The sequence below is a fragment of the Typopeltis vanoorti genome, chromosome 21, assembly GCF_054136105.1.
Source record: "Typopeltis vanoorti isolate ZY-2024b chromosome 21, IOZ_Tvanoo_1.0, whole genome shotgun sequence".
In the NCBI taxonomy this organism is placed as follows: domain Eukaryota; kingdom Metazoa; phylum Arthropoda; class Arachnida; order Uropygi; family Thelyphonidae; genus Typopeltis; species Typopeltis vanoorti.
The window spans coordinates 100,351,229-100,377,102 of record NC_143569.1 but is presented as its reverse complement, the minus strand read 5'-3'; the positions used below and the strand labels follow the sequence as shown (position 1 = coordinate 100,377,102).

Here is a 25,874-nt window from a genome sequence, read left to right as displayed (position 1 = left end):
CAAAGGTAATTATATGAATAATAGTTTATAATAAGAGATTTACACTAAATAATATCTACAAATGTAGCCTTTGATATGGTGGATTATGTTGGATTCTGGAGGGAGTATTAATAATTTCAATTTCTCTTCATTCAGAATCCAACAGTACTACCTTACCCCAGTCCTGAAGATACTTTCAGGCACAAACTTTGTTTGCTCACACTTGGATAAAGGATTGAACTAAATTTATTTTAGATTGATCAGCACCCTCTTATCGCATAGCAATCCAGCCATCTCTCTCTCTCTCTCTCTCTCCCCAGTTCCTCCATCCTTCATCCTACTTCCTTCTCAGCCTCACCATCCTCTTTCATTGTTGAACCTAAGTATCTAAAGTCACTGATCTTCCTGATGACATTTCCTTCCAGCTCCAGATCTGTCTCCTGGCTGCCATCCACTTTGCAACACATATACTCTGTCTTACTTCTGCTCAGTCTCATACCTCTCTCTTCCAGTACTTTCCAGTTTGGCTGCCACTTCTTCTCTTGATTCTGCACACAGCACAATGTTATCTGCATACAAAATAGTCCAAGATGCATCTTCTCTCACCTCCTCTGTCACCACCTCCATCACAATATTAAACAGGAACGGACTTAATGCTGACCCTTGATGCAAGCCAACTGTCACTGAAAACCTTTCTGTCTCTCTCAGGCAGGTTCGAACTCTTGTCTTCACATTTCTATACATCTCCTGAACCAACCTGATATATTTCTCCAGTACCTTCTTTTCCCTCAGACACCTCCAGACTTCTTGCCTTGGCACTCTATCATACGCTTTCTCCAGATTAATAAATACCAGATGTAGCTCCCGTTGTTTCTCTCGAAACTTTTCCATCATCCGTCATAACCCAAAGATAGCATCTGTCGTTGATCGACCAGGCATGAAGCCAAATTGCTCTTTTGCAACCTCCACCTCCTTCCTCAGTCTTCCATCAAGAACCCTCTCTAGGATTTTCATTGTGTGGGACATCAACTTTATTCCTCTGTATTCTTACAGTCTTGTGCATCCTCCTTTACTCTTGTAGATGGGACAGAAGTACTTTCCCTCCATTCCTCGGGTATATTTTCCTGTTGATAAACTTTTATTAACAGGTCCCACAGCAGGTCAATTCTCTCTTCCCCCAGTGCCTTCCATGCATCTCTTTCTTATATCTACGTCCCTCCTTAATACCCTTCCTCCAGAGTCTTTGATTTGCCTCACATGTACGATGTCCTTTGATGCCTTATTTCTACATTTTGCCAATCGATAAATCTTTCTCTCTCCTTCCTTTGTTTCTAATTGATCATAAAGGTCTTGATATGCCATGGCCTCCACCTGTGCAACAACTCTCTTGGCTTCTCGCTTTTTCCCTCTGCACTACTCTCTGTCCTCTTCCACTCCTGACTCATCCCTCTTCTGCTTTGCCTTCCTCTTATCCATCACTGCTTCTTGTACATTGCCTATGCATTCAACAAAATATGGTTGGCTTCTCTTCAAACTCCTGCAGACCAAATTCCCACTAGGACTGGTCGAACTAACCAAATCGTACCTTAGCAATTGCAAACTCAAAGTGAAGCTGCAGGAATTAGATCATTTGAATGTAAAATCACAGTAGGTGTCTTTCAGAGTTCTCTGCTATCATGTCTGCTCTTTGCCACATACATAGCCAACATACCATGCACAGTTGCATCATATGGCCTTATATGCAGATGATAATGCAGTATTAGTCTGTTCCCTGCAATGTACATTATTAACTGCAAAACTGCAAAGCACAATCTCAGAACTAGAGTAATTGTTCAAAAAATGGTGAATTAATGTCAACAAAGACATTAATTCACCACTTCTTTTGAATAGTACTGCAGTGCTATTCAAAAGAAGATGAGTGTCCCTGCAGAGTGAAGTGGTCATATTTGGCACCTCTATAGAACTAAAGAAAGGACTTTGGTTCCTGTCTCACATTGATCATGTCTGCTCAGAAGCAAATATGGCAAAAGGACAACTAAACTTGATATCATAGTTGACTAAGCACGGAACTTAAACTGCTCTTATACAAGATGCTGATCAGGCCAGTCTTGATGTATGGCTCACATGCATGTAGTCACACAGCAAATTCAAACATTAGCAAAATAGAAATAATCCAGCACAAATGTGTTTTATGAATGGCATTCAGCAGATAGGTTTATAAGAAACATACAACTTCATTGAGAAGCTGAAATCCCTGAGATATCAAAAGCATCCTTATGTGAAAGGGCTGAGAAATTCTTTACGAATGCTGCCATCTACCCTAACCCATTAATCTACCAAGTGGTAGACTACAGTGAGCATGACTCTGCAAACTACAAATATTCCAAAACCTACTGAACAGGGGTAAGTTTTTTAAATCCACTTAGCCTATGGTGCATTAGTATTAATATCAAGAAAGGGCTGAAGACTGGATAATCCAGAAACCATGCTCTAAATACAGCAATTGCTCAATTATTAGATATTCAAATGACCAAGCCTCTAATTAACTAACCCTTGATTAAATTAGTGTGTCAGCTGACTTCTGGTACTATACCATGTATTTGTACCTTTAGATATCCAATCTTTCAGTTATTCTACAAGCAAGTGCTTTTGCCACTATGGTTGGAGAAATTACTGAATGTATATAGTTATTGCTACTTACACAAAATTTGGATCCAATAGCACTTGCGGAACTCTTATAGCCAAAAAGAATGATGCTCCTACAAGTTCATCTTTTTCTGCTCTTCGTTTCCCTGCTTTCCAAAGCTGGAAACAAAGAAAGCATAAAGTAATAATTCTTTACATAACTACACTTTTTCTATAGTTCCTACTTAGAAATACATGTGATTCTGGATTTTTTAATGCTAAATCCAAATTTTGCATTTTTATGAAACAAATACTGCACCACAGAATTAAAAATGACATAAACATAATATAAGAGGAAGCCAATTAAAATTTTCTTAATAATTTACTTTTATAGCAGGATTTTGAAAGTTTAGAAAATGTTGAAAGTTCAGGATTTTATACACTTTTTTCTTAATTATGAACATTAATAATCCACCAGCATATTCAGATTATATCAGCTCAAGTATCATTTTTCTAAAGTGGAGATATCCTGAAAGTGATTCCCACATTTTTTACTCGTAGTTCCCAAATTCTGAAGAAAAATGCCCAAATGAGAATGCAGTAAATGGATTTTAAGTGACATGTTACCCATTGTATGGTATAATGTCAACATTTCCTCAACTAGATGTTTATAATTTTCAGACTTTTTATTCTTGTAAAAGTTGATTATAAGAGATTTGAAATACTAACAGGCACATTCGATATTTTTAATTTCCTTGTAAAACCATATACTTCATCTTCATAAATTCTTGAATTTGGAGACTCGCAATATGTCATTTCAATTTTGATTTGATGACCAAGTGCAAGCAAGGGAGTTAGGGGTAATATCTTTGTGTACAAAGAAGAAAGTGTACCTGCTAGATTTCTGTTCAGGAGAGGGACTAGTTATAGCTAACACCACGTTTCAACATAAAAATATGCAGAAATTCATATGAAAAGAAAATGCAAGAAATAACAAAAGTCTCTTTGACTATGTTACTGTTGATAGCTATGTTTCTCATTGGTTCAGGACACAAAAATATACAGGATTTGAAGTTGGAAGTGATCACTATTTAGTTTTGAGCAGAATAAAATTGAATTTCATATTGAAAAGAAGAGTATATATAAAAAGTTTTAAAATGAATCAAAGTTGAACAGCTTTCAGATGTGGACTATAGAACTAAAATACACAAATATTATTAAAGAAACAATGAACAAGTTTGAAAACAAGAACCAGACCTTAAATATTCAGTGGAAAACTGTATGATATGAAAACTGAAGATAAAGATATTTTAGATAATTGGAATAATTACTTTGAACAATTGCTAAATGAAACTATTTGGATTGGAGACTGGCTATCTGATAAGTATCAACAAGTTGTGTATGGGGGTGCAATATCCAGGAAAAGGAAAGTCACTAGTGGAGTGCCTCAGGGGTCTGTTTTAGGGCCATTACTATTTAACTTGTATATTAATGATATTGGCAAAGATTTGGATGGAGATATTCAGTTGTTTGCAGATGATGCAAAGTATAATACCATAAAGAGTAGTGAAGATGTTGTGGCCTTGCAAGGAGACTTGAATAAATTGAGTGATTGGGCAAGCAAATGGGGATGTGAGTTCAATGTTGCAAAATGTAAGGTTTTAAAATTTGGAAAACAAAGATGGGATGCAGAATTTATGCTTGGTGAGAATATATTGTTGGAAGTAGAGGAAATAAGAGATCTGGGGGTGATAGTGGATAAGGATCTAAAATTTAGGGGACACATTGCCAAAATTGTGAAGACAACACAAAGACTTCTGGGAATGATGCGGAGGACACTGACGTGTAGAAGTAGGGAGATTCTTGTTCCATTGTATAAGGCTTTGATTAGGCCACACATGGACTATTGTGCCCAGATTTGGTCACCTGGTTTTCAGAAGGATGAAGAGATGTTGGAAAGGGTCCAAAGGCGACTGACTAAGGTAGTTTCTGACCTCTGGAATGTCGAGTATGAGGAAAGATTGAAAAGATGTAATTTGCAGAGTCTAGTGGAGAGAAGGAAGAGGGGAGATATGATAGAGACCTACAAGTTGGTAAGGGATTGTTATAGGATCAATGGTGGAGAAGTTCTACAGAGAATAGTGGGAGATCAGGGGAGAACCAGAGGTCATCCCTGGAAACTGTATAAAGAGGGTGTGAGTAGGGGAGTGAGAGGCAGATTTTTTTCGTGCAGAGTTGTGAGTGATTGGAATGCCTTGCCTGAGAGTGTGGTGTCTGCAAGGAGTTTGAATGTGTTTAAGACACAGTATGATGAGATGTGTGCACGATAAAAGGACCTCCTAGATGAGTCTTTGACTCCTTGAGGTCTTGTTTAATAATAATAATAATAATAAACAAGTAGACAGTGCAGTGGAAGATTACACTCAACAGGAATGCAATCAGGAATACATATCCATACTTGAAGCAGAAAAACCCATCAAAAACCTGAAATGTGGAAAGGCAGTTGGAGATGATATTCAACCAGAAATGCTCAAGTATGCACGTATAAAAGTTTTACAGTGGCTGCATGGCATAATTCAGAAGGCTTGGCCAGAGGGTCAAATTCTGGATGATTAGAGTAGAGCTCTCATAGATAGTACTCATCTATAAAGCAATAAATAAAACTGAATGTGAGAATTACAGAGGCATTTCCCTATTCAGTGTTCCTAGTAAGATAATATAACAATAATTGAGAAACTGCTAAAAAATTGTGGAAGGGAAGTTTGGTGAAGAAGAAGAACAAACTGGATTTTGACTTTAAGACAAATAGTTGAGAATTAAAGATACCAAGAAATTATATACTTGGTTTATATACTTCAACCTTAGGATAACCTCTGGGTCGGTCTCCCACTGATGAGACCTCAATAAAGGTCAAAACCAGTCTGGGTAGTGACCCTTCTCATAATGCATAGCATTATACATTTCCACAAGGAGATGTGCTTTGTATTATGGGATGCTAAGGTAAGTAATGCGAAGGCTTAGTTTCTTTATACGAGTTGCCCCAGTCCTGAGAATAGTTCAGGTGCAGACTTGTTTGCTTACACTTGGATAAAGGATTAAACCAAGTATATAATTTCTTGGTATCTTTAATTTATAGTATAAGCAAGTGAAAAAACTTCCAAATAGTTGAGAAATTACAAGAATATAACAAGGATCTGTATTTAAGCATCATAGATCTTGAAAAGACATATGACAAGGTGCCAAGAGGAAATCTGTTCAAATTGCTACAGTCATATGCTGTAAGTGAGACATTATATCAAGCAATATATAGTCTATATTAGAGTTGTAAGTCAGCATTTGGAATTGAAGGAGGTACAGGAAGATGGTTTGATATATACATTCCCTCCACTGTTACTCATTATCTATATGGATTATATCATGAAGCAAAGTGGCATTAAACCTGATATTGGAATTGGAGATGTTAATTTCAGCTCATTACTTTACTCGTAGATGACGTTAAACTCCTAAATAAATTCAGTATAAGATTGTAAGATTCTCTGACTAAATTGAATAACTTCTGTAATATATTTGATATGAAAATCAGAAATGAAAAGACAAGAATTATGAAAATAGAAGGAACACTGAAAACATCAACTGTCCTGAATGGAGAACCTGTAGAACAAGTAAAACATTTCAGCTGGTTAGGTACAATTTTTAGTTAAGATCGAAAATTAAATATGAAAATAGACAACAGAATTACCAAAGCTAGTATAGTAGGGAATTAAATGAATAAAATTATATGGAATAAGAGAGAAATTAGTCAGAACACTAAATTAGCTGTGTACAAGACAGTGTTCAAACTAATTTTAACTTATGGATCTGAGAGCTGGGTCAGAAGTAAAACACTTGATCAAAGACAGTAATATATTAAAGATGAGGATAATTAGGAAAGAACCTGACATTGCTGCATTTTCAGGAATGTGTTAGCAGAGCTAATCTCAAGTGGTATGGGCATTTAAAGAGAATGGGAGAAAAAAATTAGCAAAACAAGTGTTGTTTGCTGGTTGGCAGGAAAATGACCCAGAGGACAGCCAAGATCTAGGTGGATTGATACAGTAAAAAAAAAAAAAAAAGTGCTTTAGAAAACAGAAACATAAGATTGGATAATATTAAAGTCTTGACAGATAACAGATTCATTTGGAGGAAAACTATCAATTGGAAGTTAGTAATGATATAATTTTTTCATATAGTACTATCATAATTTTGCAAAGGCTTTTGATAGAGTACCTCATGATAAATTGATAGTCAAACTAGAGCAGATGAGGTTGGATATTAGATTAGTGCATTGGATTGGAGACTGGCTATCTGATAGGTATGAACAAGTTGTGTATGGGGGAGCGCTATCCAGGAAAAGGAAAGTCACTATGCCTCAGGGGTCTGTTTTAGGGTCATTACTGTTTAACTTGTATATTAATGATATGAAGATTTGGATGGAGATATTCAGTTGTTTGCAGATGATGCAAAGTTGGGACGAACCATGAAGAGTAGTGAAGATGTTGTGGCCTTGCAATAAGACTTGAATAAATTGAGTGATTGGGAACGGAAATTGGGATGTGAGTTCAATGTTGCAAAATGTAAGATTTTAAAATTTGGAAAACAAGGATAGGATGCAGAATTTATGCATGGTGAGGATATATTGTTGGAGGTGGAAGAAATAAGAGATCTGGGGGTGATAGTGGATAAGGATCTGAAATTTAGGGGACACGTAGCCAAAATTGTGAAGACAACACAAAGGCTTCTGGGAATGATGCAGAGGACACTGATGTGTAGACGTAGGGAGATTCTTATTCCTTTGTATAAGGCTTTGATTAGGCCACACATGGATTATTGTGCCCAGATTTGGTCACCTGATTTTCAGAAGGATGAAGAGATGTTGGAAATGGTCCAAAGGCGACTGACTAAGGTAGTTTCTGACCTCTGGAATATCAAGTATGAGGAAAGATTGAGAAGATGCAATTTTCAGAGTCTGATGAATAGGAGGAAGAGGGACAGATATGATAGAGACCTACAAGTTGGTAAGGGGTTGTTATAGGATCAATGCTAGAGAAGTTCTACAGAAAATAGTGGGAGATCGGGGGAGAACCAGAGGTCATCGCTGGAAACTCTATAAAGAAAGTGTGAGTAGGGGAGTGAGAGGCAGGTTTTTTTCGTGCAGAGTTGTGAATGATTGGAATGCCTTGCCTGAGAGTATGGTGTCTGCAAGGAGTTTGAATATGGTCAAGGCACGGTATGATGAACTGTGTGTGTGATAAAAGGACCTCCCAGATGAGTCTTTGACTCCATGAGGTCTTGGGGTAATAATAATAATAACAATAATAATAATATCTTTTACATCCTCTGAGGGTACATGTCAGGAATTTCATAATGATGATGATGATGATGAAGACTAATTCTTTGCTGCATATATTCATTTAATTTTTCATCTTTACCACCTCAACTTTCAATTCTTTCACATTCCATTAATGGCATTCACTCCACATGCGGTCCCTTCTTTGCTAGCAGTCATAATCTCTTGTTTTCCTGGGAGTCATGCTCTCTTTATTCTTATCAGTCATGCTCTGTTGTTTTATTTTTTTCTTATCAGTCATATACTCTTTCTTCTCATCAGTTGCACTCCCTTTCTTATTAGTCACATGCTCTTTCTTCTCATCATGTGTGCTTCCTTCCTACTCGGTAGTTAGGCTGTCTTTCTTACCATCAGTCATACTCTGTAACCCTGCATATCATAAAAGTTTACTACTTACCTTTTCATCAGTACATGTAATAAAATGTTTCCATACATCATATGATGAAAGTACTGGATGCCTACAGATTGAATTTATCCATCTCTGCAGTTGAGTCATCATCTGTTCTATATATACATCTTCACGACCTAAAAAAATGTATAAAAATATGTAGCTGAATACAGTAATATAATGAAAATGTATTAAACAACTGAAATAATATTAGTATCCCAGAGTGTTTCACAGGATCATGAAGTGTATAAAGAATATGAAAAACTGAATTTATTCTGACCAAGTGTCCACTGTTCAACTTCAAGTGGTACATTGCATCCTCTTAGTAGATATCTGCCACTTGTGTCTATTATCCTTCTTTGTTCAGTATTCAAGGAACAATGATGGATTGGCAACTTGGGACAGAGCCAAGTAATATAATGAAACTGTATTCTATATTGGCTGTAAAAAAGAATAAATAAAGTAGTTTTGACAGGAGGCAGTTGAATCAATTCATATGGAATAAGATAAAATCCAGCCATAGAATACAGTGTTCAATCCAATTTGAGATTCTTGGATATTACATAATCTGAATGCAAATACAACCATGGGATCAGATGGGATATCAGCCTGGTATTACAAAAAGGCACAAGGGAACTGGCTGTGCCTCTAGCCAGACTGTTTAATTTATGTCTCAACTCTGGTAAGATACCAAGAATGAAGGAAAAATAGTTCTGTTGCATAAAGGAGCCTCCAAGACAGAGATGGCAAATTATAGGCTGTTCCATATCTTCAAAGTGATTTAAAGTATTGGAGAAGTTAGTCAAAGACAGAATTCAGGAATGAGTGAATAGCAATATAACCTACAGGGACAGCGTGTTTATAAAAGGTGGATCTTGGCCTAGTAATTTAATCATTTTCTATAATAAAGTGACAGTTGAGTTTGTCTAAAAGATATGGCTACATGGCAGCACTTTGTAAAGGCATTTATAAGGATTCTGCATGGAAGTCTATAAAATAAATTCAAGTAAATTGGGTATGAATATAAAGATGGTGGCTAATAGACAGACATCAAAGAATGGTACAGAGGAGCAGAATCAAGAAGAAGGTGGGTGATCAGCAGAGTGCTGTAGAGCTCTGTATTTGAGCCACTTCTATAATCTGTACATATGTAATGATATTTCACTTTATGAAAAATAGCCTCAGAAATCATGAGAATATAACACAATAACACAGATCTGTACTTTAGCTCTATAGATCTGGAAAAGGTGTATGACAAAGTGCTCAGAGAAGAGCTTTTGGAAATACTACATTTATACAGAGTAAATGCAACATTATACAGGGCAGTGAAGTCTATATTTAAGTTGTACATCAGCAGTTAGAAGTGAAGGAAACACAGGAAAATGGTTTGACGTAAAATCAGGTATAAGGTACACTACCATCACTCTTGTTCGTCATCTGTATGGATCACATTATGAAATAAAGCGGCAATTAAAAATGGAGATATCAAACATAGCACTTTCCTTCATGCAGATGATAATATACTCCTAAATACATCCGGTTCAAGTCTCCAGGATTCTCTAACTAAACTGAATAAGTATCAGTATTACTTCAAAGCCTCTATGGAGGTCAAAGACTCCATGCAGGAGGTTGAATATTCACAGACCACAATAACTCTCGTACCTCACCCTGAGCATACTCAATGTTGGAGTACTCACCACCCATATTAACAGCTGAAACAAATTTGGCATGAAAATTAGAAACAAAAAGACCAAAACTATTAAAATAGACAACTTCAGCAGCATTCTGAATTGGGAACCTATAGAGCAAATAAAATATTTCATCTATTTAGGTACAGTTTTCAGTGAAGATGGCAAATTAAATATGAAAATAGATAACAGAATAAGCAATGTTGGTATGGTAGGGAACCAACTGAATACATTTATATGGAATAACAGAGAAATAACCAGAATACTCAAGTAATAATATAAAAGACAATGTTCGAACTAGTTTTAAGTTATGGATCTGAGAGTTGGGTTAGAAATAAAGCTTGATCAAAGATGAGAGACCATAGATATGTGATTATCCAGAGGAAGACCATGAGAGACAAATGTCTCAGGCAACATGTAATAGAGGGAACAAGAGTTTTGGATTTGATCATAGCATCAGGAGAGCTGATAATAACTGAGATGACATCTCTATCTGCAGTTGGAGAGAATGACCATGTGGTTTTGACTTGGAAAATAAATAGACATGCAAGAGTATCAAAGAAAAGGGAATATATAAGGAATTATAAAGCGGGTGATTATAATAGTCTTAGATATCAATTATAAAGCAGTTCCATGGACGGTGGAATTGGAAGGCTGGAATATCAATAATGCTTAGGAAACTGTGAAGAAATATTTGTTAGCAGCAATAATAAACTGTATTCTACGAGTGAAGAAGAGGACACAGTTTGGTGTAAAGTGGATGAAAAACAATATCAAACAGGAACTGCAGGTGAAAAAGAGGTTATGGAAGAGATATAAGGAGAGGGATGGAGAGCAGATGCATGAAGAATATAAGACTCAGGCCAGGAGAGCGACTAGTATGGTAAGGGAGGCAAAACTGGAATATGAGAAGAGATTGGCATTAAGATCCAAAGAAAATCCTAGGGAATTTTTTAGCTATATGGCCAGTAGGAGGATGATTGTGGAAGAATGACATTGTGGGATAAAAATGGGAATAGAGTGACTGATGTAGAGGACATAGTGGAGTTGTTCAATAAACAGTTTATTGGAGTATTTCATCCTGGAGAAATAAGTTTTAATACTAGAGGGATAGGGAAGTTCGAGGCTTAGAGGTGCAAGAGGAGAGTGTGTTTCAAACACTGAGTACTCCGGTTGTCAGTAAAGCTGTGGGACTGGATGGTATTTCACCACAGGTTTTGAGAGAATGTGCTAAAAAACTGACAGCTCCATTGACCTGGCTTTTCAATGAAAGTCTGGATATGAGAAAGGTACCTAAGGAATGGAAGGAAGGTAAGATAGTGCCATTGCATAAGGGGAGTAATAGACTGGATGTGTCTAACTATAGGCCAGTTTGTGTTCCATCAGTAGTTGTTAAGATCTTGGAGAAATTAATGAGGGACCATATACAGCATTGGGCAGATGAGGGTAATGTTATCTGTGAGAGTCAACATGGATTTGTTAAGGGGTGCTCTTGCTTTAGTAATATGATTGCCTTTTATAATGAAGTAACAAGAGCAGTTGATGAGGGAAAGGCATATACTGCCATTTTTTTTGGATTTTGCAAAGGCATTTGACAAGGTGCCGCATGATAAGCTGATATTTAAGTTGCAGCACATTGGTTTAGTTGTCAAGTTAGTCAACTGGATTCAGGATTGGCTGTCTGATAGGTATCAGAGAGTTGTCTACAGTGGGGCAATATCAAGGAGACAGAAGGTTAAAAGTGTGGTCACACAGGGCTCAGTACTGGGACCTGTACTGTTTAACCTTTATATCAATGACATTGTCAGTGGATTGCAGGGTGATATTCAGTTGTTTGCAGATGATGTGAAGCTGGGAAGGTTATTAGTAATAGTGCAGATGTAATCTGCACTATTAATAATGACATTAATATTAATAATAACAAAGTAATGGAGAAAATCATCAACTCTCAAATCCTAATCTACCTTGAAGGTACCCGGCTATTAAGTGACCACCAGTACAGATTCCACCAAAGTCGTTGATGTATGAGAGTATATCTCAACAGGAGATATACTCTCATACATCACCCATCACTGGACAAATGCTATGGAGAAATTCGGCAAATATCCCAAGTAGTTGCCCTTGATATCTCCAAAGCCTTTGACCGAGTCTGGCACAAAGGTTTACTAAGCAAACTCCCATCATTTGGACTGCCTCAGGACTTCTGCAGATGGATTGCCAGCTTCCTGTCTGGACGCACACTATGTGTGATGGTAGACGGCTCCCTATCCTCTCACCATCTTAATGCCGGGGTTCCTCAAGACTCAGTTCTCTCACCGACCCTCTTCCTTCTATATATCAATGACCTACTTCAGCTGACCTCTCACCCAATACACAGTTTTGCAGATGACAGCACACTACATTCCTCCCTTTCATTTGACAAACCCTACCCTACACAACTCACTTCAACCCACAGAACATCAACCACCACTGCCTTTAATTCCGACCTCCAAGCCATCCTCCGATGGGGCTCAGACAACCTTGTCAACTTCAATGCTAGTAAAACCCAGTTCTGTCTTATTTCTCACAAAAAAGAACCATTTTCCCTCAGCATTTTTCGATAACACACTCAAATTCACAGACAAGAGGAAATTTCTCTTCTCGGAATTACCTTAACATCAAGCCTCTCCTGGCATAAACGCATCACAACCATTGCATCCTCAGCTTCCAAAAAACTAGGTTTTCTCTTTCGCTCAAGATGCTACTTCACCTCTAAACAGCTGTTAATACTATACAAGTCACAAATCTGCCCAGCTCTTGAATACTGCTCTCACATCTGGAGTGGGGCTCCAAAAAGCTCCCTCAAAATGCTTGACTCAGTACAGAGGAGAGCAATTAGACTAATAAATGACCCATCCCTCACCAACTTACTCCCCTCACTTTCACATAGACGCTTGGTCTCTGCAATCTGTATATTCTATAAATACTTTCACACGAAAGGTTCATCTGACACAGCATCAATAATTCCCCCCCACCCCTGTACCAAGCCCATTGGAACATGTACAGCTGCCACCCAACATCCTTTTACAGTACACCTCAAAACCCACACAAAACAAGTTTCTTCTCCTCCTCATTCATCCCTGCTACTGCAGTACTGTGGAACAGTCTTCCCCCTGATGTATTTCCCAAGGAATACAATATACAGGCATTCAAATTAAATGTAAACAAGTTTCTCTTTTTACAACCCATCACCCATATACGGTAGTATATGTACTATAGGTTGACCAGCCAACCTCCTGTATATGGGCCCCAACATAAAAAAAAAAAATTAAAAAAAAAAGATGTGACAACCCTGCAAGGGGATTTGAATAAACTAGACAGATGGGCAAATGAATGGTGATATCAGTTTAATTGCAGCAAAATGTAAAATCTTGAAGTTTGGGGTGCATTGATGAGAGGCTGCATACTCGATTGTAGGAGCTGTACTAGAGGAAGTGGGGGAGACAAGAGATTTGGAGGTGATGATTGATAGAAAACTGAAATTCAGGGAACATATTGCAAACATGGTGAAGGTAACCCAAGAGGATTGCTGCAATACTGAGAAGGACACTGACCTGCAGAGATAAAAGAGTTATCGTTCCATTATATAAGACCCTTATCAGACCACACTTAGACTATTGTTCTCAAATTTGGTCCCCAGGATTTGAAGGGAATAAATTAACTGTGCAAAGGGTACAGAGGCAGATAACAAAGATGGTTTCAGGACTGTACAATGTTAGTTATGAGGATCTGCTGAGGGAATGTCGACTGCAGAGTTTGGTAGATAGAAGAAGGACAGGTGATATGATTGAGACTTTTAAGCTGTTGAGAGGTAGTTACAGGGTTGACACTGGGGAGTTCTTTCACTTGGTGAAATAGTGGGAAGGAGCGATGACAAGTGGCCATCCTTGGAAGTTATGAAAGGAAGCTGTAAGCAAGAGTGAGGAGTGGTTTCTTTGCGTGGAGGGTGGTTGAACCATGGATGCTTTGCCTGATAGAGTGCTGAGAGCAAAAACAGTCAATGGGTTCAAGGAGTGGTATAATAGACTTTGTGTTTACTAGGAAGGACCTCCCACAATGAGTGTTTTGAATCCATGAAGGCCTGAATAATATAATAATAATAAAAAAAATAAACATTAGCAGGAATGATTCACTCAGAATTGCCTGAGAAGAAAGAAATGTTTGACATGACAATATTGGAGTGATGACAAGTAACAGACTAATTTGGAGGGAAATTGTTGATAGGAGATTAATAATAATGCAGATTTAATCATCATAGTAACCTATACACCCCTTTAGGGTACATATCAGGAAAGTGACGATGATGATGAAATGATGTGAGGCAACATATAAAGTTATTTTGCTGATAAGAAAATGAATGATGAATTAATAATGAATCAATTAGAGATCCTGCTGGATGATTTAAACAGACTGATAGTATGGGCAAAGAAAAGAAATAATGATGAAATTATAATTCTGATGCTCTTTGGGATGAAAATCTTATAAGTATACTACAATGATAGACATGATGAGGCTGGCCTGCAGAAGTTGTGAGGATAAAGATTTAAGTGAAGTTATAGTAAACACATAATTGAAGTTCAGAGAGAGTATACTGCAAAAAAAGTGGTCCAAATAGTACATTAGATCATCTGGCTGTTAAAGAATACAGGCACAGACAGATAAGGATGGCTACATCTGTAATATAGTACAGATTTGGTGACCAAATCTGTGCACACTATATACAATTAAAACAATAACACAATATTAAAACAATATAGTTTATAGACCACTGACCACCTTTGTGAATCTTCTATGGAGACCCTTTCTAACATATCATTGTCATCATGAAAACCTGGTGACCAAATCTATGCACACTACATATAGTTAAAACAGTTCAAGAATCCAATTAATGCCAAGTACAGCATATAGGGTGATATTGAAGTGTATTTTCTATGATGAAACTTGCTGCTCTTTTAGAGTCAAGCAGTAATAGCAACATTCTGCTTGACTTGAAAATGTGTGGTTTGTGGTATACCATACCTCTCCTTAAACTTATTCACCATTGAGGCACTCACAACTACCTCTGGCAAGCTATTCCACTCAATAAGTGAAACAATTCAAATTGTAATGGACAAAACATCTACTCCTACATTAGCAGGAGTAGATCATAGCTGTAATACTTCTTTTTTTACGGTTACAGGAAAATTCATTGAAAAACAGTTAATCGAAAGACAATTCATCGAACAGCAATTCATCGAAAAGCAATTCGCCGAATAAACAATTCATTGAATGGCAATTCGTCGAAAAGGCAGTTCATCAAATGACAATCCATCGAACGACAATTCGGCGAAAATGCAATTCATCAAAAAAACAATTCACCAAAAATGTTTTGATGAATTCTTTCATAATTCATCGAAAAGTCATTTTTCTTGCAAAGTATTGTTTAAAAATGTTCAGTAACAATACGGAATGTTACTCATGATACAGAACAACATATGGAAGTGGTCATTGAAACGTAATAATTATTTTCTTGCATTTTAGAACATTTAACATAAGTGTACATACTGCTTAATTGTGCAGATAGCGATTTATCTGTAGAGAAGACCTTTCATTCTACCAAATTTTGTCACAATAACTCTAGTCTGACTGAAATTAAAAATTTCATTAAATTTCATCCAGACAGAGTGGAATTGCTAATATCATTTCGGAACTTCTTTACGGAAATGTTATGATAAAAGTGATCCATTTGGAACTAAAACTGAACCGGGCAGACAGCTTCTTGTACTGAAAACTTCTGAGAATTCTGCTAAGTCAGCGAGTTATTATAATACATAATTTTGATGCTTTTCTTTGTAACCCCAAATATAGCTGAACTGAAAACTGGAACGGTTCGACAATTTTTTGTAAAAGTTTCAAATACCGAATCCGAGTAAAATTTGTCCATTAATAAATGTATGACGTGCATAATTTTTATCAGTCCTTTTCAACTGAAGGTAAGTTAGTAGGCCTAATATGGAGATGACTAGGCTTTTCCTCCTGGAAATAGGCAAATCAGTTCCATGAATACACATATATACATACAGGAAACACATCAGACAAAAAAGACAATAAGAATCATATTGTTCTATAATTGTTCCTTAGTAAAGTAGCATTGCAATACCAACAATCATTATATTGAGGAGGATGAGGAAAATAGTATTAATCATTAATATTACTACTACTACTAATAATAATAATAAGTTGATTCTTTGATGTAAATATTTTTCACAATATAATAATAAAATATACAGGGATTCAGAGTAAAAATATTGGAAAACTTGAAAAAAAAAATCATTCCTAAAGTGACCTGAAAGATATATCTCTCTCAAAACAATTCAAAACAAAAAAAAAAAAAAATTGCACACACATCTTCACCCCACATGCCTTATAATTCATTTTTCGGTGAACTGTATTTTTGATAAATTGTATTTCAATGAATTGTGTTTTCGATTAACTGCTGATCGGTGAATTGCCTTTTGAGGAATTGCGTTTTCAATTAGCTGTTGTTTGATAAACTGATTTTCGATGAATTGTTTATTCGGTGAATTGCTTTTTTGATAAATTGTTGTCGATGAATTGTCTTTCGGTTAACTGTTTTTCGGTGAACTTTCCGGATACTTTTTTTTTTTTACATCTGAGGACACCAAATTAGAAGTTTAGATCTTCCAAGAAAAGAACCTAGTTTGCATACCCTTACTAACTACACTCTTACACAACTTTCAGGGCTCCCCTGTCCTCCCCCCTACTCCTCATGTAATGAAACATTTCTTTTGTGTCAATCTTATAGAATCCCTTTAAGCAACTTATAAGTTTCTATCATATTCCCTCTCCTCCATCTGGCTACTAAACTCTGCAATCAATATTATAATATTAATATTGATTATGTATTTTGACAATAAAAGTTTATTGTAAAAAATAATTTGAAAGTAATAAATTTTTTCACATTTTTTTTGCATTTGCATGTAGCAAGCCAACTCTCTGTTAATGTATTTGCAATGTAGGAAAACACCTCAATTTGTTAAATAGTATTCCATTTGTTCAATGACAATATTTACATTTTTATAAATAACTACAGACTGAATAAGCATGCACTGTAAGTATATTCACATTTTTTTGTCTTTTAAAACTGCTGTGATGTTATAAACATGACCAGTTGAAGTAAGTGATTTGCCAATTTCAGACCTATTAATTATTCCAGTTTAGTTTCTATTGAAATAAATCATTTTTGTCAGTTTTAGTACTTCACAATTACTGCCTCTTTATTTATTTTCCGTATTTCAAGGGTAATAAAAAAACAGAACAGTATATTGAAATATGCACACACTATTAACATGTGGAATAGATTCAACTGAAAAATATGCATAGAAAAACATGGCATAGAAAGAGGGAGTAATCACCAAACTAAACATTTCCCATTGCACCTCATAAAACATTAGTGAACATGAAGATTGGGAGTCAAAATTTATTAGTCTGTGTGATGTTCATAAATATAAATTATTCATATCTTGAAAGTTTATGAGTAGAGAATCGCCTGTACTACAAAGTGTTTTGAATGAAGAAGAGGAATAGAAAGTACAATCAACAGCAAAACTATGGATAGGAATTGAATTCAGGGAGAGAATGTCATTGATGTACAGGAAGAAGAGCATGGGAAAGATTACAGAACCCTAGAGTACTCCAGTATTGATAAAAAAATCTGAAGAAAAAAGAGGAAACCATGGAAAATTGATCAATGTTGTAAATGTTCTGTGTTTAATAAGCATTTGCTCAGGATACTTCACACTGATGTGAATGGTGTGCAAAGTTTGGATGGTGGGGATAGTAAAAGGTCAAGAGGACTGAATGATATCGTAACATATTTATGGGGAATGTGTGAAACTGTTACGTGGGTCCTTAACCTGGTAATTTACTATGAACCTTACATTAATAAGGATCCCAAAGGATGGAAATAAGCAAATGATGCCACTCACAAAAAAGATGCTGAGATAGACGGTTTCCAATTACCAATCTGTATATTTACAGCTGCCATTAAGTTATTGGAGAGGTTGAATAAGATTAGAATATACATCTAGGCTGTTATGAATAGGATTCTTCATGAAAATCAGTATAAGTTTGAAAAGTGTCCTTACTTAGCCAAACCTGCAAGGTTTACTTGCAACCCACCGCGGTTATAGCCCATGGCCTTCCTTCGGTGAATCTCCAAAAGGCTGTTTGTGACTGTTGGGAATAGTTCCACATTCTGTGAACCATGGAACAACTCATAATCAGCCATCCAGCTACCTCCGCTTGACTTTGACCATTCTCTAGTCTTATGATGGCTCACCCAGCTGAATTCACCTGAATTTTGCTATCACAATGTCTCCAAACATGAAGTGGAAAATCACTTCAAAAACACCCATTTTTATGCGGTGATTCATTTTTGCATACAGCAACTGACTACTCATTTGTACACTCAGCATCACTTTTTTACATAATGTACCTGATTTTCATATGCCACCCCACCCCCGAATTATCACAATTTTTCTCTTTGTTCCTTAATTTATGGAAACCGGTTTAGATTGTTCTCTCACACTGCTGTGAGTGAGTAGTACAGTTTATCTGTTGAAGTTGTGAGTGCATCTGGAGTGAATGAGTCTAAGAGAAGCTGGTGTGAATAATGTAAGGTCTCCCTCAATGAGTCCTTGACTACCTGGAGGTGTTTGATGATGATAATAATAATAATAATAATAATAATAATAATAATAATAATAATAATAATAATAATAGTACTGATAAAATCAGAGAAATAAAGGTACAATGAGAAGCATCTTTATCATGAATGGTTTGTTTTCTGTTCAACATTACTTAAAGATTTGAAATATTATTTTGTTATTCAGTATTTCTTATATATATAAGAAATACTGAAAAAAAAAAAAAAAAAAAATATATATATATATATATATATATATATATACACATACAAGGGTTGTTTGAAAAGTTTGGTAAAAAAAAATGAGTTAAACACATGTTTTTGGAAAAAAATCACCTTTATTTCTCAACATTGGAAACTCACTAGATCAAATGGTCTAGTGAGTTTCCAATTTTTTCATCCCATCTAAAAAGTAGGATTAGTCAAATTGCGCAAAATGGTCATTGACAGCCTTGATGACATCCTCATGCTAAGAAAATTATTTCCCAGCAAGTCAAAATTTTTAAGTTTGGGAACAAGAAGTCACATGGGGCCAAGTAGTCTGGAGAATACGGTGGCTGTGTAACCAATTTGAACCTCAATTCGTGCAATTTTGCCATTGTGATGGCCGATGTGTGGAATGGTGCACTGTCTTGATGAAAGAGCACTTTTTTGTGTGCCAATCTTGGCCGTTTTTAGTTCTTCTTTTAAATGGTCCAACAATGATGCATAATAGACTCCTGTTATTGTCTTACCCTTTTCCAAATAGTCTATCATGATAATTCCTTGGGAATCCCAAAAAAACAGTGGCCAACACCGTCTCTGCTGACAAAATGGTCTTTGCTTTTTTTGGTGCTCTTTCACCAGACATTGTCCACTGTTTTGACTACTGCTTGGACTCAAGTGTGTAGTAGTGGATCCAAGTTTTGTCTATAGTCATGAATTGATGCAAAAAATCCTGCAAATTGTGATTAAACATTACCAAACACTGCGTTGAAATGTCTTTTCACATGTATTTTTGATTTACAGTAAACAATCACGGTACCCATCGCACACACACACACAGCTTTTTCATGTGCAATTTTTTGTGCAGAATATTAAAAACCCATTCAGTTGAGATGCCTACAATCTCAGCAATCTCACGCACTTTTACTCGGTAGTCTTCCATAACAATACCATGGATTTTGCCAATCATTTCCTTCACAGTGACCTCAGTTGGGCATCTGGAGCACGCTTCATCTTCGATGGACTTACGACCACGTTTAAACTCATTTATCCAAAAATAAATAGTCTTTAATTCTGATGCAGAGTCTCCATGAACTGCATCTAACTCAACTTTGATCTGCACGGCTGTTCACTTCTTCAAATAAAAGTGTTTTATCACTGCATGAAATTCATTTTTCTCCATTTTTATGAAAAATGTGAACATGGTCATTTTAAATGTTTGCCAAACAAGAACTGTGCGTTGCACATGGCCAAAATTTTGCCAGTGGTCATGAAAAAGATTATACATGCCCACACTGGTATGAATGAATGAACTGTGTTGCTGTCTATTGGAAATTTACTAAACTTTTCAAACAACCCTCATATATATATGTATTCACTAAAAATAAGAAGTTAATAACAATATTAATAAATTAATAAAACGTTCATTAAAAAGATTACCAGAAAACTGCTTCCCAGGTAGAGAAGGTATTGGTATGAGAGAAAACTTTGCTTCTAATCGTTCATGCAGCCATTCAAAATGTTTAAATCGCCGACTAACTTGAATATTACTGAGCTGGTAACAGAAAACATTAATAATAAACCTTAAATGGTTCTGTATTAAAAAAAATAATAAGTTTATATATATATATATATATATATATATATATATATATATATATATATATATATATATATATATATATATATATATATATATATATATATATCCAGTGATAAAGACCAAAACAATAATAATACAGTAAAAGATTATTTCACTTCAGTAGTGACATCATTTTTGGGTAAAAGTGAAGGAACTGACATAATCTGGTGACAGATTTTGTCTGTTCAAGATTGTCACTGGTATTACCAGAAACACAGGAGAGGAATTTGTGACATTAGACAAACTACAATACAAATAAACTACAGTAATAGTGCTGATATAGTGAGCAAGGTTGAGAGAGGAGGATAACATCTTGGAGATAGAATATGAAGCTTAAGGCATTTTTTTGAAACGACAGATGAGAGGAGTAAGAGAGAGGAAGTACTGATGATAGCAGAAGTAAATTCAGAAAAAGTTGAGATTTAGGAAAAGAAGTGGCTTTGAGGTTCCACGGCATGAGACAGAAGCTAATGGAACAAAATATAAGCTGGGGTACAGGTACATACATACCTGCAGTACAGAGGAAGAGTAACGTACATGTAATGGCAATTAATTTGGTCCACGATGTGAGTAATAATTATGGAATGAATTTCCTTTCTTCCTGCTCAGAGAGTGGAACAAAGTAAACAGCATATGAGAAGAAAGAAAGTTAATTAATGGTGTTTTCAAATTCAATCTGGCAATAATGCTAGAGGATGTGACTCTAAATGATGTCCATTCTACCCCTCGTTGTAATGAGTTATCCTGCAGTCATAACAAGGAAGGTGGTCAGTCATATGGAGGTTTTTAGAAAGAACCACATGTGAAACTATGAAAAAGAAAACAATGTTAAACTTAGAATGTAACATTAACTGACAGCACCTCATGAAGCTGTAAAGAAAAGAACACGAATACAATGTGAAGGAAATATCAAAAAAGCAAGAACGAGAAAGAATGATTGCAGAACAATAAATTTAATCAGTGCTGACTGTAGAAAAATGACACAAGTACATGAAATAGAAAATTACTAAATGTTCATTTACAAGAGTGTATCATTCAAGTGGAGATGGTGTAATTGCTGATGTGAGAGAGAGAGAGACTGATGTGAGAAATGAGACAGACAAACCAGAAGTGCTCAACATGTTGAGAAATATCAATGTGAATACATCAGAGGGATTGGATGGCATTTTGGCCCATGTGTTACAAGAATGTTCAAGAGACCTGGAAGTATTTCTGACTATATTTAGAGCTCCAGTAAGGTTTGGAGGGAATGGAAAGTGGATAATATAGTTAGACTATATAAAGGAGACTTCAAGACAGAAGTAGCAAATTACAGACCAATTAGTATCTCAGGAGTGGTGTTTAAAAGTAGTGGAAAATTAGTTAAAGGTAGACTTCGTGAATGAGTGGATAGGAATATGACATGCTGTTGTGAATAGCTGAAGGGGTGCTTAAGGGTCAAAGCTGTATATAACTGAGAGGAGACCTCCACATAGCCTTTAAAGGAATGCAGAGAACCGACCAGAGCTTATGACCTAATGTCCAATCCTCACCTTCTCGTGGTGCACCCTGTTAGGTATCTACTTGGATACTGAACGAACGAGGATGGGCTGGCAATTTGGGATTTAGCCGACCAAATTGTATTCCTATTGATTAAACCAAAATAAAAAATGATGGTACAACATGACAAAATTTCATTCTGGCTGGGGCATCGCCCAGTTAAACAAGGCCCCCGTTATTTTCGCCAGGGAACCAGGGCGAACAGTGAAAAGTCAGCTACAGGAACAAATCTGAAAAAACACCCCAACTCAACAACACCAGAGTTAAAGATCGGTACTATCAACATAAGAAGCCTGAATGGCAAAGAAATGCAGCTAGCTGAGGAATTAGATAAGTACCAGATCAACATAATAGAGGTGACTGAAACAAAAAAGACAAAAACTGGTGAGATCTTTCTGAGCAATAAATACAAAATGTTATATTCAGACAATGACAATCAAGGAAAAGAAGGAGTAGCCATAGTATTCAACACAAAATACGAGGCTAATCTTTATGAATGGCAGTCAGTCTCAAGTAGAGTAATGTGGGCAAATATGAGAATGGGGATCTGGACAATGAGACTTATTTGTGCCTATGGTCCCATAGAAGGTTCTACTAAGGTAAAAGTGGAGGAATTTTTTGAGGCTTTAGAAAAAGAAACTGGCACAATCAAAAAAGGAAAAGTTGGTCCTTGTTGGGGATCTAAATAGCAGAGCAGGAAGTGATTATCAGACATACAAAAATGTTTTGGGAAAATTTGGAGAAAAGAGCAAAGCTAATAATAATGGAAAATACCTGTTGGATTTTTGCTCAGGACATGGACTGGTTATTACTAACACCATGTTCCAACATAAAAATGTGCACAAATTCACATGGAGAGAAGAGGCTAGGAATAAGAAAAGACTCATTGACTATGTTATTGTTGATAGTGATGTTTTCTCCCTGCTGCAGAACACCAGAGTGTACAGAGGATTTGAAATTGGAAGTGATCACTATTTAGTCTTAAGCAGGATAAAATTGAATTTTATATTGAAAAAAATGACATGTAAGAAAGTTTTAAAGAGAATAAAAGTTGAGCAACTCTCAGATGTGAACTGTAGACTAAAATACACAAAGATTATTGAAGGAAAAACGAAAGAGTTTGAGAACAGGAACCAAACCGTAGAAATTCAGTGGCAAGCCTTGAAGAAAACCCTGATTGATTCAGCTAGAGAGGCATGTGGTGAGGTAGTCTCTAAGGATAGAAAAATCAGAACTCCGTGGTGGACACAGGAAGTTAAAGAGGCAGTGAAGGAAAAGAAGAAAGCATATCAAAAGTTCCTGGCAAATAAGTCAGCTTGTGCTCTTAGAGAATACAGAGACAAATGCAAGAATGTATTAACGCATTCTTGTATATGAAGAAGGTGGCAAAATATTCTGGAGGTTGTTGAAGAAGCTTAGGAATGGAGGAAAGAGTGCTGTAAAAGGAGTTAGAGATGATAAAGGTGACATGAAAACGGTAGAAGAAGATATCCTTTTAATTTTAATTAATCAAATTTTAATTAATGAAAATGACATCTTTCTAGAGAGTAGCATTAATTTTCTTATCAATTAAATAGATAGAGAAGTCTATCTATATTTATAAATATAAATATACTTTATGATTTAGTGTGCCATCCTTGGGTAGAGGCCATGCTAATTTTGTCTCATTTCACTTTTGGCATAAATCCTGCAAAGCTAGTACAAACATATGAAGTAAGTGAATGTTATTATCCTAGAGAAAAAAAAAATTTAAAAAGTGGAATGTTATGAATTAAAAATAACTTATACAATACTAAGTACTTAAAATTACACTATAAATATACACTTACAGAAGATGTTATCTGATAAGCAATGTAACTCTTAAGTCCTTTCAGTTTGCTGCCTTTCTTTGATTGTGTAACAGAGCAGCTGTAAGGAGAAGGATTAGGAGCCCATGTAATTGCACCATTGTTATCCTGTGTGAAAAATCAAATACTAATACAAACATGACTTTAAACTATTTAAAAAATATATATTTTCTATTAAATCTATTAACTTCATTAAAAGTTGATACAGTCAAATTTTTAGTACAGGCACAAAGTCTCAAATTCAGAACTCCAAAACTGCAACTGCCTAAAAGACGTTTGCTCAAGAATAACATTACTTCCCATGTCATGAAAACATTTATCACTAGGAGTGATTCACCCAGAGGTAAAGTGATAAAATAATTTATTTTATATGTGTTCTGAATTTACTATTTGTCAATTTACGTTTTCATAAAACGTAAATTGACAAATCTACCGTTCATAAAACCATGCTGTCCCCCATACAGTATCCCATTTTCATCTATCTAATCTTGTATTTTCCTCTTGACTATTTTCTGCAAGACCTTGACAACAATTCCTGATATGCTGATTGGCCGGTAATTTTCAACAGCAGTCTTGGGACCTCCTTTATACAGTGGAACTATTTTCCCTTCTTTCCACCCCCTTGGGACTAACCCAGACCTGAGACTCAAATTTAAAAAAATGGTCAAAGGCACTGACAATTCTTTAGCTGCTTCTTATATGACATGAGCTGGTATACCATCCAATCCCACAGATAAATTGACATTGAGGTTTTGTAATAGACTATTCACCTCCACTTCATTCACCACAATTCCCATATAAGCTGTTGGTTTTTCCATTTCTGCAATGTCACCACCTGGATGATATACTCTTGCAAAGTGCTCACTCGGTAATGCTACTATATCAACTGATTCGGTTACCTCCCTACCATCGGCATTCTTTAAAATCATTCTGCCATATACATTTTTTCTTTTACTTGCAACATATCGAAAAAACTGTTTGGATTCTCTTTAGTCTGCATGGCTAATGTTCTTTCATAATCCACTTTTGCTTTTCTTACCACACTTGTTACCCTTCTGGCCTGGGCTTTATACCATTCATGTGCCTGCAGGTCACCTTTCTCCTTAAATTCCCTCCACAGTTGTTTCTTTTTTTACAGCTCAAGCTTAATGGTGTTATTCATCCATTTAATCCCTACTTGATTTATTATTCGGACTCTAGGTATACAGTCAGCCATTGCCTCCTGCAAACACTTCTTAACTGCCTCCCATGCATTATCAACATCCAGCCCTTGTAGTTTTACATGCCATGGCACTGAACCAATCAAACTCCTAAGCTTGTCATACTTACCAGCCCAATAATTCCACATGTACCCTGTCTTAACTGTAAATTCCACACCTTTAGCCACCTCCCAAGTCAAGACCCTATGACCACTCTCACCGATTGGTGGCAATGTGATCATATTCGTTACAGTCAAATCCTCAGATGCAATTACTAGGACAAGCACTCTCTGACCCCTAATATTTTCCATTACATGCTGTAGCAGATAGTTATCCCTTAATAACTGCATAAAATCCAATTCCTTTCTCCCATGTGTCCTCTCCTCCTTCCAATTAATGTTACCATAGTTGAAATCTCCCATAATAATTACCCTCCTTCCACTCATTTCTTCTATTTGCTTATGCATACTATCTCCACCATCTATTCCATCACCTGGTCTATAGCAGCACCCAATTGTATATTTTGTTCTGCTAGCCTCAATCTCATACTAAATGGCCTCAAATGTGCTCTTTTCTCTATCCTGCAATTCAACTTCTATTCTCCTTGGCTGCAGCTCATCAGCTATCATCA

The 25,874-nt window shown here is 36.1% G+C and overlaps 1 protein-coding gene and 1 non-coding gene across 5 annotated transcripts in view; both read right to left on the bottom strand.

The window, feature by feature from the left end:
- The window catches only part of LOC150095144 (sorting nexin lst-4-like), a 189,471-nt gene that overhangs the window by 68,470 nt on the left and 95,127 nt on the right, over positions 1–25,874 (bottom strand). For 3 of the 4 annotated variants that reach the window (XM_090411141.1, XM_090411143.1, XM_090411142.1), the window contains exons 8-11: positions 24,027–24,152; positions 20,457–20,571; positions 8,388–8,515; positions 2,681–2,784 (exon numbers count right to left, since the gene is read on the bottom strand). In XM_090411141.1, coding sequence (XP_090267267.1) covers positions 2,681–2,784; positions 8,388–8,515; positions 20,457–20,571; positions 24,027–24,152 — 473 coding nt within the window. The remainder of the gene's footprint in view (positions 1–2,680; positions 2,785–8,387; positions 8,516–20,456; positions 20,572–24,026; positions 24,153–25,874) is intronic. The other variant, XM_090411144.1, reaches the window with a different exon arrangement.
- On the bottom strand, positions 23,798–23,899 carry LOC150095145 (U6 spliceosomal RNA). The gene has a single exon (XR_016550201.1). It is a non-coding gene; the product is annotated as a U6 spliceosomal RNA (small nuclear RNA).